Source organism: Pundamilia nyererei, unplaced genomic scaffold, assembly GCF_000239375.1.
Source record: "Pundamilia nyererei isolate P.nyererei 1_Seehausen unplaced genomic scaffold, PunNye1.0 scaffold00105, whole genome shotgun sequence".
Lineage (NCBI taxonomy): Eukaryota > Metazoa > Chordata > Actinopteri > Cichliformes > Cichlidae > Pundamilia > Pundamilia nyererei.
Genome location: NW_005187506.1, coordinates 2,027,396 through 2,040,383, shown reverse-complemented (window position 1 = coordinate 2,040,383; position 12,988 = coordinate 2,027,396). Strand labels below are relative to the sequence as shown.

At 44.1% G+C, this 12,988-nt stretch overlaps 2 protein-coding genes across 4 annotated transcripts in view; both read right to left on the bottom strand.

Moving 5' to 3' along the window:
• Positions 1–2: 2 nt before the first annotated feature.
• smpd4 (sphingomyelin phosphodiesterase 4) lies at positions 3–8,330 on the bottom strand (the record flags this gene model as incomplete). Its single annotated transcript, XM_005740911.1, has 16 exons — positions 8,214–8,330; positions 7,775–7,863; positions 7,580–7,666; positions 6,453–6,589; positions 6,085–6,160; positions 5,796–5,904; positions 5,507–5,559; positions 5,264–5,415; positions 5,010–5,142; positions 4,585–4,656; positions 2,811–2,948; positions 1,479–1,633; positions 1,163–1,253; positions 975–1,072; positions 465–628; positions 3–148 (listed from the first exon to the last, which is right to left on the bottom strand). Coding segments are annotated over exons 2-16 (1,650 nt in total), but the record flags the coding sequence as incomplete, so codon positions are not given.
• A 560-nt stretch (positions 8,331–8,890) lies between these two features.
• Positions 8,891–12,988, bottom strand: part of LOC102202424 (semaphorin-3D) — a 99,336-nt gene continuing 95,238 nt past the window's right edge. For 2 of the 3 annotated variants that reach the window (XM_005740897.1, XM_005740898.2), the window contains exons 16-18: positions 12,862–12,926; positions 11,464–11,621; positions 8,891–10,966 (exon numbers count right to left, since the gene is read on the bottom strand). In XM_005740897.1, the coding sequence (XP_005740954.1) occupies positions 10,445–10,966; positions 11,464–11,621; positions 12,862–12,926 (745 nt within the window). In that variant the 3' untranslated portion in view covers positions 8,891–10,444. The remainder of the gene's footprint in view (positions 10,967–11,463; positions 11,622–12,861; positions 12,927–12,988) is intronic. The other variant, XM_005740899.1, reaches the window with a different exon arrangement.

The following is a 12,988-nucleotide window of genomic DNA, read 5'->3' as shown; positions in this document are numbered from 1 at the left end:
CCGTAGACGTGGCTCTTCACCTTGAACACCATGTCCGTCACCACCCGCTGCCGTGACGACAGGTAGCTGCCTCCTTGTCCTGGCGTCAGGTAGCCGCGGGGCTGCCGGTGGTGGAGGACGTGCTCGGGCTCCAGGAACAGCTGCTCACCTGCAGGGAGACGATTCCAGGTGTTTGTGGGACAACAAAGTGACAAAGCCACTGTGGAGCCTTAAGTCACGTGGTCATCATTGGTGGCAACTTTTCACCAAGTAATGATTCATTTCTATATTAGTGTCAAGAAATATGAAAAATGCCAATCATATTTTCTAAAAGATATCCAAACAGATCCACGTCATCAAGGTTTTATTTTAACCAGTGTGAGAACAAAACACTAACACTTCACTTATTAAGCAAATGAAAAGTTCAGATGCTCATTTGCAGAGTTGTGAACAATACTAATGAGCCCAGCATTGTCCCTCGTCACCTTTCTGGGTCATTTCTGCCAGGTTAGGCTGAGCGAAGACTTTGGCCACCCTGAAGACCATCAGCGCATTTTTGGCATTCACCAGATCGGTCCTGACCGCTCGGTTCAAAAACACCTGGAAGAGCTTCGTGTACATGAGCAGGTTCTCATGAACAAAGGACTCCCTGCAGGAGAGAAAGTTATCATCAGAAGCTCATCTGTCAGTCTGAACCCCAAAACAGCAACAATCCCCAGACTTTCACCTTTCTGAGGGTCCGAGTCAGAGCTATGACTCAGTCAGCAAAAAGAACGACAAGCCCAAAATATCAGGTTTCATTAAAAATCTATTAAATATGTCTCCTAATTAGACACGACACAGACCTTCAAAGTACAACAGGAAGTATACACTGACGACACAAACTCCAGAACATAAAATAATAACAAACACAAAATGCTGGCTCAACGACACAAAGGGAGGAAAAACAAGATGAAGATTTTATGGACGAGCACTTCAGAGTCCACTCTGCTCACCATTTTTCAGGCACGGTTCTGTTTTGGTCGGGCTGAGGGTTTGGCTTCTCCCCGGTGTATCTCCAGGGCTGGATGTAGCTCAGCCACGTCTCCAACACCTGAACACGGACAAAATACGCTCGTAGCAGCAAACTGCGTGTTCATGGAGCAAAACAAGCGATGATCACGTCAGGATGTGAGAGACCTACCGCTCTGAAAGACGCGTCCAGAGGCCAGTGACCGAAGCAGTGCTGCAGGAACAGGTACAGCTTCTGCTGCACAAAGCGCTGCACCACCACCCTGTGGGGGAAACACAAAGTTAACTAAAACCTTCATTTAATGATCCACTTCCTGCTTTTGTTCTTTTATTTAAAGTCAGGGCTGTAGAGAAGCTACCACTGCATGCTGACACATGATGCATATCTAAAAGCATCAACCATTAAATCTGCTTTACTTGCATAATATTTTATTTTAGTAATAAATGTTCTACTTCCACAAAGTCTGACAGCAGCGTGTGTGACTGACCTCTTAAACTCTTCCAGTGGGCTGGTGTGGGTGTGCGAGTGGGCGGAGGGCGAGGACGACAGCTGCTCAGGCTTCAGGCTGTTGGAGAAGGCGTGTACGTGTTTCACCAGGAGACGCACCACCAGCACGTGCTCCTCCGTCGGGCTAAAGGGCTCCTGCAGAGGGAAGCGGTCACACACAGTGCTTGGACATGACGCCAAATATGCCCAATCGCAGCCAGGATTGATGGAAAAAGCAGCCATCGCAATGTGTCCCAATCCACAAGCAGCCAAACAATTACCAGAGAGAACAGAGGTCCCACACTCAGGAGCCGCAGGGCTTTCACACGGTGTGGACTGACTCTGGAGCACCATGAAGGAATTTATACCGTACTGAATTTAATCTGAGTGTGATCGCTAACATCACAAACTCCGGATGAAAAGCTTCCGCTGACACTGAACTTAAAAAACACACTTTGCAATTTGCATATTTTCCTTGTAAATGTTTCGCCTGAACACTTAATTTATTTACCGTTTCCCTTCAGTGACCCTAACGTTCCTGTTTTATTAAAAAATTATTTATATATTAAAACTGTGAGAAACTAAGAGGTGGGACCTCAGTGCTCGAAGCTGCTTCATCAACCAGCTGCACGTTTCCTCGTCTGGACATCATCAGGAAACACAAACAAGCAAAGCGAGGAAAGTACTGATATTTACATGTTTCTGATTGGCATGGAAAAAATGATCAATGTCACATTTGATAAGAAATCATTTCTTAAAATCAGAAGTTCTGATTTGATTGTAGTAGTATCTTTGCTTTCAAAAGATTAATGCTGCCAACAGAGAGAAACACTACAAAAACAACAAAGCACAGCAGACAGTGTAAAAAGCATGCCTGTAAAAAAAAAGAAAAGCAAGAACCACACCCAAACCAGATTCATTTTCAAAGCTTCATTCCTGGATTACTTTCTCTTTCAAGGATACTTCTCTGTAAAATTCATAATTTACAGTCAGACTCAAAGGAAACAGGCCAATCATCCTCTGGTTTACCGACAGCAGCCAAAGAGTTAAACGCTGTTACCGTATAATGTGGACAATCTCTGTCTTTTAATAATCAGCTGAAAGTCAATAAGCATGGCTAAGTTCTAAAGTAGAAATAATCCCTGAAACTACTATGATTAAAATATCTTAAATGAACAGAGAGCTGCGCTTTTTATTAAACAAGCTTGCAGAATGAAGCTAAACAGCCGCTGCTATCATCTGCCATCTACAGGCCGGTGACTGGAATGACATCGTCTGGTTGTTGTTACCAGAGAAGTAACCTTGACTGTGAGCTTGAGTGGCTGAGGTTTACCTCCAGGAGGCCCCAGAGGGGCGGGGGTGAATGAAAAGGTAAAAGTACTTGGTAGGTGTGGAGGGTCCCAGAGCCTGGTGGGGCGTGGGGTTGGCACGGCATGCTGGACATACTGAGGCGGTACTGCAGCAGCGCCAGCTGTTCACCCGTAACCACCAGGAAGGGGGGGGTAGAGGAAGATGAGGAAGAGGAAAGACAACGACGAAAGGTGGAGGAGCAACAGTGAAGAGAGGGGGAGAGGGGGAAAAAGTGAGGAAGAGGAGGCAGGGAACGAAAAAGGTGGCAGGAGGAAGTTACACGTGAGAACAGGAGCAAAGGAGGCAGCAAAAACAGGAGCGAGAGCGCAACCAGACAAACAATTGGCCGGAAATATTCAGGAGAAAAAGAGCAGGAGACAGGAGAGGAGACACAAAGACAACAAAGTGACTTTGGGAACAAAATGAACGGCTGGGGGCGACGCAGACGCCGTTCCTACACCAGACGTGAGTTACGTGACTGTAGGGACGGGAATCATTTCACTCCAAAATATTAGGCTTTGTTCATTAATACTGAAAATGTATCTGAAACCCCCAAATCAACCAGGAGAGAGTGAAAAAACGAGCGGGAAAAATCCCAGTTTGTGTTTTTACCCCGTCACTGTAGATCCAAACGGAAATCATTCCCATTCCTACTGTTCAACACAAACAGAGGGAACTCAACACTGTAAGATTTTGGGGTTTGTGTGTAAGATTAAAGTAATTATTAGCATCAAACTGGACTGGATCGGACTGAACTGTGAATTATGCAAAGCTGAAAACTGGTGCTGGAAATGAGCACAGCACGCCTCCAAAATCTTGCAGGTTAACTCCACTCTTATACATAACAGACACAGTGACCTCACACAGCGTTTAACAAGTTCAGGAGACAACAATTAAAATCGCGTTTACTCTTCGGGACGGTCAGAATGTCACACACAGGGAGTCCACCGTTTCCTCTGCAGTCTCACGGTAAATGGCCTGTATTTGTATATCGCTTTACTCGTCCTTAAGGACCCCAAAGCGCTTTACACAACCTGTCATCCACATTCACACACTGGTGATGGCAGCTACATTGTAGCCACAGCTCTTATCTTAGCTAACGTGCATCACTTTTGACTTTCAGGTAACTGCAGACAAAAGCACAGCTGCAAAGAAACTGCAGTTGGGTGGATATTCAAGTAGGTAACATGCTGACCGTGTAATAAACAATAATACAGATGAGGGGGTCTAAGCACATGCTGTATATCTACAGTGTCATGCCCACTGTATACAGTGCAGGTGAAATAAACACCAACATGAGCGTCTGTCGCACTGAGACACACATTTATGCACACATTGATCCACTCCACCGTGACTTTATGCTGTGTTCCACATACACATGGAGAACATACCAGCAACACGCTTGCTGACACGGACATGCAGCATGCAAAGGATGTGGTAGGAAGCAAAAGCACTACTACCAGGAACATGCCCCAATCGCTTTATGCAGGAGCTCTAAGCTCAGACCGAAGAGGCTGTTTACAGCAAGTATTCAACTACAAACTGATGCCTGAAGCAGAGCAGCTGCTTGAGGAGCGAATACGCAGAGACGAGGCTGAAGATGCTTAACTAATAATAATAAAAACAACAACAACAGGATTTATGTATTTTACAAATCACAGGACCTCTTGGGTGTGAGGGAGGGGTTGTGGTCAGCCAATCAGCCGTGCGAAGTGGACAGGTGTGTGTGTGTGTGGGAGGAAATGTACATATCTTACCTTTACCTGAGGAGACTGCAGCTTCTGATACATTTCCAAGGAGTAGTGATGGAGCCAGATCTCCACAAACATCTGAGGAAGATCAAAACACATATTTTGAGGATTAATGATTAGTCATTTCTGTTTTTAAACACGCCCACCAAAACTGAAAACTGTGTATTAAGTCTCTTCACTGCCGTTCAAATGTTTTGTTTGTAACAGTAAGTGTAGTACGAGTCATAATTAAAGACTGAAATCTAGCCAAATTCCACTGAAGATCATCTTCTTGCACCTCAGTGAGGCAGTGGTCCTGTTCTGACCACTCACACCACCGTCTCTGATTTCACCACGACTCAAACTTAAGCAGGCAGAGTGACGCCGTTGGCCACAACCGCCACGTCCACAGTCCAAACAAAGACTGACCCAGAGCTGTGTCTGCATCCTACCTGTAACAGGGTTTCAGACCTCCAGATTTCCTGGGCTGCGGGGTCAGCGTTCACTGAGGGCTGATGGAATATGTGATGCTTCAGGAGACTGGGGCTATGGATGCCGTAACTGGCAAAAGAAACACTGGACGATCTGTTGAAGGCACAGGAAGAGTCTGAAATCAAAGCTTTTCAGGAAATGCAGGATTTTTGTGTTACACGGTATTAAACATTCAAATGTTTCTGCCATTAAAGATTCGTCTTGTCACTAGTACCTCGGTGAAGGAGCAGAAACAGAGCCTCTGGAGTCGGAGAAGGGGGAAGGAGGAACGCTTCCTTCAGTGGGGAGGAAGTACTTCAGGTAAGTGTCCACCAGCACAAAGTAGGCGCTGTCTGTGGAGCTCCCGTACTGGCCTGGAGGGTAGTTCTGAAATCATAACAAAGCGCTTATTAGTTTTTGATCAGGTGGTTCAATAAAAAAAATATAAAAGTGAATAATGTGTTAGTGGCAACCTCACCTTTGGTGAGATGAGACAGTAGGCAAAATTGAACATGAAGAATTCAAATGGGTCTGAAGAAGGTTAAGGAACAACCCGACTGATCTCATAAGAGCATAATTCATTCCTTCTTTAATTAAGAAATCATAAGAAATCAGAAATGAAAACATTTATGGTTCAGACGTTTGGAAACAACGATTTTTTTCCGTTAGACTACAGAGACCAGATACATACAAGTGATTGTTTCATCAATCCTTCAAGAGCTCCATAAAGAAAACTCAGACTTTGCTGTTTGCATTGCAAAGGATACTGAAAGCGATGTTCAGCGTCAGGAGACCAGAGAGAGGGAACTGCAGCTTGTTGTGGAACAGCGGGCAGTCTGGGAGAACGCCCTCCTGGATGCAGGCTTTCACAGGACCCTAGAAAAATTAAAACAGTCTCAAACTCTCCCAAAAGACATTTTGCAGTATCCATACAGGACCAGTGATGTGGTTACAGCAGCTCTGTGTGCCTGAACAGTCACTCCAACATAAAATGATAATATTTAACTTCAAACGTCTGACTGCAACAGGCAGAGGTGACGAGGCAAATATTCTTACTGGGAGATAATTGATTGGTATTTCATATTTGTACTCTTCCGCCTGAAGTTTATACACAAGTTTCATCATTGGACCACTGAAAAAAAGAGAGAAATAAAAAATATTTTAATATTTTAAAAATACGAGTGCATGACATTCTAGAAAACAAAAAGATTACAAATGGAAGCGCTATACGACATCTAAAAATATACTAGACGTGCTCTTCAGTGGGGCAAAAACAAGTCATAAAAGCAGAGAACTTCAACACGTCTGACCTCGTAGGTCGAGTTTCTCCTTCTGCCAAATTTACTAAATATTTTGAATCTTATTAACAGATTAAAAACCTCAGCAGGTTTCCATGATATTCCACTCAGCTGATATGAAGCTACCTGGGATTTAGGAAGTCCATAACAATGTTGTACTCGTTGCTCCGGGAATGAAGCAATCGCAGGTTCCAGCCAGCGATGACACCATCCAGGCTGCCAAACACACTCTCCACCAGCCAAGGAAAGATCAGGTGCAGCTCCTACAGGGAGGAAACACACACACACAATAATAAGAAACACACTTTAACGTTTGTCTGCCTGACAAATAATCATATTCAGGCCTCCATCTCACTGTGACACTGCAAGTCCTGACTACAGTGGAGCCAACAGAGAGCAACAAAACTGCACTCATCCTTTGTGTCCCTCAGCTGCTTGCAAACAGAACCCCAGCTATCCACAGAGACCCCCACATGCCTCAGGAAACAATGGTCTCCACTGATCTGGGGCACAAATGTCTGAAGCTCGCAAACACTGAACAACCCTGGGCTGTGACTGATGACAGAAATAGATTTGTGGCCTGAAAAGTGAGGCCAAAGCACAAGTGCCTCAAACTTGCATTCAGGGTAACCAGATGATAATGTGATGTTCTTTTACTACCAGCCAAAATGCAGCATAAAATGTTGGACTGCCCAGAATGACACAAAAGAACAGATGTACAACAAAATGTTTGTGCCTCCAAGAAAGAAGAAAAGAAAAAAACAAAACAAAGAGTCAACGGGACGTTTAGTTGTATGATGAATGCTCTGCCTGATATCACGACACCAGAGAGGAAGTAGCATGCAAACAAACAGCCGTCTGTCCCGGTTCACTGTGCAGGCTACATGCATCCAATGTCGTGTCCTACCAAAACTTATTAGATTCATGACAGACGGGGCCTTGCAGTCACACTGTGGCATCTGAAAGCAGGCTGCATTCCAACAATTCAGTTATCTTGGATTTATGTGCACATCTTTCAGAGTTCAGTTCAAAGTTCAAATTTCTTCTGGGAGGAATCCATGACACTCAAAATGAAACTACGCAATCGGTGAATGTGAAACCTTAAACTGATCTCTGCCTGAATTCCCTTACTGTATCTCCCGGTCTGAAAATATCTTTGCAGCTATTTCTCATGTGGGAGTTCATGCAAACCTTCCAGCAGATATTCTACCGACGGTTTTCACAGCAAATAAAATGAATCCAGGGATACATACCTTTGCAGGATACTCATCTATGATCTTCACCAGATCCTGGCATCGCTGCAGGAGAGGTTTGGTGGTAGCATCGGCTTTCAGGTTGGCCTGAAACAACATCACATGTCACAACATATTCATGACCAGACAGGAGTTATTACCTTTAAATGACTTCATAACTAAGTCAGGTCAGAGATGCAGGACTCAGAGACTCACCAGCAGGAAACTGGGCTGCTGTAACGTTGGATTAGCCATTAAGGACTCCGATGTTTCTTTCTACAACTGTACAGTCCACCTGGATCCTGCTGCAGTGGCAATAACACAAACTTTAATCAAAAGTCTAACTTTAACAGTTTTAACACGTTTAACGGGGAAACTTTTGTTGGCTTATCACTAACAGAAGTGGATGCTAACCGTGCTGTTAAAGAGACTGCAGTGTCTGCCACTGACGGAATCCTCAGCAGGAGGACAATCCATCAAAAGCAGCACTCAAGTTAGCACGAGCGGGCTAGCAAAGGCTGCTAATAGAGCTAGCACAGACAGCTAATAGTAGCTTAAACTAAGAGTAATGGTCGTTAAATCGGCCTTTAATTAAATACAACACACGTCACAATCACACAACACATTCTCCGCTTTCAAATCAGCACCGTCTCACCTTTTCTCGCGATTATTTTTCAAAACTACAGCCAATTCCCCAGAAACCGCGTTCCCATCAGTGCAGTTCAAATACGACTACACTGGTTCTCCTCTTCTTCGTTGGTGTTTTACTTCACTCCAGATGGTTGATGATCGTGTTGTTGTACATTACTGCCACCTGCTGGAATTATTGATGCACTGCAATGTCAATTTCTCCCTCAGAGGCCGAACGTTTCCATCCCTTCTGCGCACGTCTGAGGTAAATCCGGCCAACAACAATCTATTTTATTCTTCTTTTAATAAAACAAACAAACAAACAAACAACAATCCTCGAATATTGTTTATGTACTCTGAAAAAATTATTTTCTTCTATGTCTGACTTTTTTTTAACTTAAATTCTACAGAACGTTTTTATTTACATGTTTTCACTTTTTCACTTTATTTATGTCTCAGCACAGTCTCAATTGACATTCCAGGACAGGGTCCACTGCAGGAGAGCTGAACGGTGCCAGTAGGGCTACAAAACGACCTCCAGCAGGGCACGCATGTGCATCGTTCTGCTCCAACTATCAGAATGAGACTCCAAGAAGAGGACACGAGGGCGCGATGTGTGGAGACCTGTGCTTAGAGCCCAGGACCGTGCAGCTCAACCAGAATTCAGCCAAAAACTCCAGAACAAAAAAGAAAATGCACAAATGTTTTTCTTTGTTTTATTTTCACTGAGTTATCATTTGTGGCTTATTCACATACAGTAAAGACGATGACATTACACGGTCTGGAAGCTTATTAGAGCTGTGAAGTAAAAAAGTTTGAAATTTGCTTATGAGGAAAACACAGGTTTATATAAACTTACAAAATGCAGTAAATTCTACAGGATACAGAAAGGAAACTAGAAAAATAGAGTTCTTTAATATACATGGACGTAAAGAGCTATACATAATGTTTCAAGCAAGGTCCATTTCATGTGTGCGTTTCCATCGAGGCCTTTAATCCGTCAGGTATGTGTGAAGCTTACGTCTCAGAACAAACATAGATGCCTGCTGAAAACGCTCGATAGTTTCTAATAAACAGGGTTACATGTGAAGCAGTAAACTGGGCAAACACTGGAGTCTGCTGTCAGCAAGTTAGGTCATATAAATACGCTGCGTCTGTCTGCAGTGTGTCTGAGATCCCCCTCCAACTGTCAGTCAAACCTGAGTTTGGATGCAAACTGCACGCCAGCCACTGAGCTGTGTTAAAGGTCTGAATATTTAAACACGTAGAAGAGACATTAAAATACTAAAAAGGGTCAATCTGAGGTGTGTAAAACATGCATGGCAGAAATTTTGGCTTTTATAGATCCTCACTTGCAAAAGGAAACACATTAAGAAACAGTTTTAGGGACCTTTTAACTTGCTTCATTTTTTGCACTGAAAGCCCACTAAATGCTGTCATCAGGGCAAAAACCACATAAAAATGAAAAAGCATGTCTGAAATAAATCCGAGTTCCCCTCTAAGCTCGCCTTCTCATGCAGCTCCAGACTGATTACAGAACTGCTGCTATTTTTCAATCAATCGGTCAAAGTCCTGTGCAACAAATCGAAGCGACCGTTTCACTTAAATGTCATTTTCAGAAAACTGGGCAAAGTCACAGAGAGAAAAAGCCCTGGTGAGTAAAGTGAACGATGACTAAGGCCAAGCTCCAGCGTGCAGCACAGAGGCTCAAACAGACTTCCAGGGGCTGACCTGAGAACAGCAGCAGTGCCATCAGTCCAGAGCTGCACACAAAGATGACCCTGAAGGGGAGATCATCCAAATTTAAATCAGACTTTGCTTTTTTTGTTTATAGGTGAATAACTGGAACTTTAATTGCAGCTCATATCTATCAGCACATCTGTCACAGAATGCTGCAAACTAACTTACACTTACTTGGACTACTTTTCTACCAAATGATTTATCTGCCTGTAAACTATCAGCGACAGCTCATAAAAGCATGAAATGAGCTACAAAAACAAGACTTCAGAGACAGATACAGGTTTCTATCTTTCTACATACATCCTTATATTTCCATTTCCAAGTCTTTCTAAATACTAAAGAGTTCAGGACGAAGACAAACGAATCTCTTTTTCTGGAATATTCGTTTTTAATGGTAAATTATCATTGGCGTCACTTTGTTGGCTTTATTTGCTCAGGAAGCAAACTTTCTTGACTTGACCCCAGCGTGTCCTCTGCATGTACAGGATCTGTTGTCCTCGGCAGTCTCTGATCCTCCTAGAGAGGAACCTCGGGAGGGTTGTTCCTCCTCACGCGAGCCTTCCTGCTCTCCTGTTTCATCTTCAGCGCTCGCAGCTTCTGCTGCCGGCGCTTCTCGCGGTACCAAAGTTGCTCGCAGTACTCGTCCACGGTCAGACTGTTGCTTCCCACCTTGTGCAGGTCTTTGTAGCTCCTCAGAGGGAGCTGCTGAGGCAGCCACGAGTTCCCATGTCCTGGCAGAGAAGGCGGTGCGTGAGGGGAGCCCGGCTGGCTCAGAAACCCAGCAATCCCTCCTCCTCCGGCCGGCCCAGTTTTCCCCAGAATCACTGGGCCCGGGAGGTTGGGGTTGTGGCTCTGCATGTAGCGAGCTGGGTTGAGGCTGTGCTTGGGGATAATGCGAACGCGGTATCGAGCCAGGACCTGGGCGTAGGAGTGCTCGTGGCTGGTGCAGGTGTAAAGGCCCGAGTCGGCCTGTTCCAGGTGCTGAATGAGCAAGCCTCGCTTCATGTGGAAGGAGCGGTCGTCGTCGCTCTGAGGCAGCTGAGGAAAGAACGGCAAAAGTTCAGTCTGAGCTGTTCTTTGTATTCAAGGAGGTGCAGCAGAATATTGTGTGCACTCGTGTGCAGCAGTGCATTTTGGAACAATGGTAGTTAATGACAGTGGGACAGTTCGGATTTTAGCTGTTTCTACAGCCCACTGGTGGGTTTATATGCAACACGGCCTCGCTTTCTAAACATCTTTTAGACGTCCAATCTTGGTCGGGCAGAAACAAAGTCTTTCTGAGATACACTGTTTCTGTTTGCTCAGATTTAGCCAGAAAATAATGTCTGTTAATGTCTTGTCCTTTGGAGGTTCGGGACTAAAAATATATACAAATAAAACCAGAGGAAGGAGAACGTTTAGAGGGGAAATCCAGAGACTAAAGTCATGAAAGTGTTTTTGGTGAATGAGCCACAGCAGAGAGAGGAAGACTCTACTGTCAACATCTGTAAAAACCTGAATGCTTTTAATTTGAAAACTGAGAGCAGTAAACTCACCTCTTTGCTTTCATGCGTCTGACCGACAGTCTGCTGCTGGCCGTCTGAGACCTGCAGCGTCCACCTGAGCTCCGCCTGGGACGAGCGAGGAACACACTCCAGGAAGGTGGAGTTTCCCTCAACACCGTACACCACCTTCACCTCCACAGAGTCTGAATCTGACAAAGACACAGGAAAACCCTTAGGACATTGCTCTTTTGCTTTCATAGCTCTGCACACGGTGTGATGCTCCCAGGGAAATGATGGAAATGATTCTTTTCCTTTTGTAGTTATGTTCGTTTGAATGTGAGACAGCACAGGTGATAAAAGGTTATACAGGAAAAAGCACTTTTTTTTGCATAGAACTGTAAAATGAAAGATTTCCTTAACTGTAAAAAAAAATGAGTTTTCTGTTATTTTTGACCACAAAACAGAGAAAGCCGCAGTTATGCGATACATCCACTAGAGGGCGCCATATGCTCGTGTTCAGAACACCATGGTAACAGGCATTTTACCTTAATTTCACTTATTTTGTAAAAATACAAGGCGACCATTTTTAAAAAGTGCTGTCAGCTCCTGATAGTTAATACCAGTAATTAAATGTTCCTTCTCAGGTGATTCAGTGATTCAGTGGATTTTCTGTTCACAAAAAAGAAACAGCAAAGGTTTCAGGAAAAGACAAACTTCTGTTTTTCTCTAACACAAGCTAAACAGTTATTTAGGATCATGTACAGAATTCATCTCAGTCTGATGGTTTCGGACTCTAAAGGATAAATATCAGACACACACAAGTGTAAGAATTGTCTTTATCTACTTTTATCGGCTAACTTTAAGAAACTTGTCACACAGAGTGAATCGATGGGTCAGTCCTGATAGACGCGACTAAATCTGTCAGGAAAAACGTTTGGAGAGTAAAATCGATTTGTTTGCAGTTTTTAACAGAACTTTAATGTCTTTCCTGAAACGTTCACGTAGGTATCTGTCTGATACATGTTTGGAAAGAAATGACATGAATCACAAAATCCTGCACGTTAAGTATGACAAAGTTACTGTACGAAATAAATCAGCTTTGATTTAACAGGTGTGGGGGGCGGGGGGGGGGGCTCACATTTAATATATGGAACGATCAATAACAAACATCAATAATGAAGCAGAAATGAAAGAATACAATAACTCCCACATGACTGGTGTCATATTAGACTCACTGATCACACAGAGTATCTGAGCATCAGGTCATGTGATCGATTATGGGCCCACACAGCAGGTTTACGTTCCTGCCCCACAGTGACACTAACACTCTGCCACTGGTCACAGTGCAGCACATGTACACATGTAAGTGTGGACATGTCTGCTGTGTAACAGCTGCCAGGAGAATAATATTTGAAACAGTTTATTCACATCAGCAGAGGAAATGCTCACCGTCCTCTGTGTCTGGACACTGACTCCAGGGGTCTCCATACTTCACATCCTGTCTGCGCGCCCGCCTGACACACACACACACACACACACACACACACACACACACACACACACACACACACACACA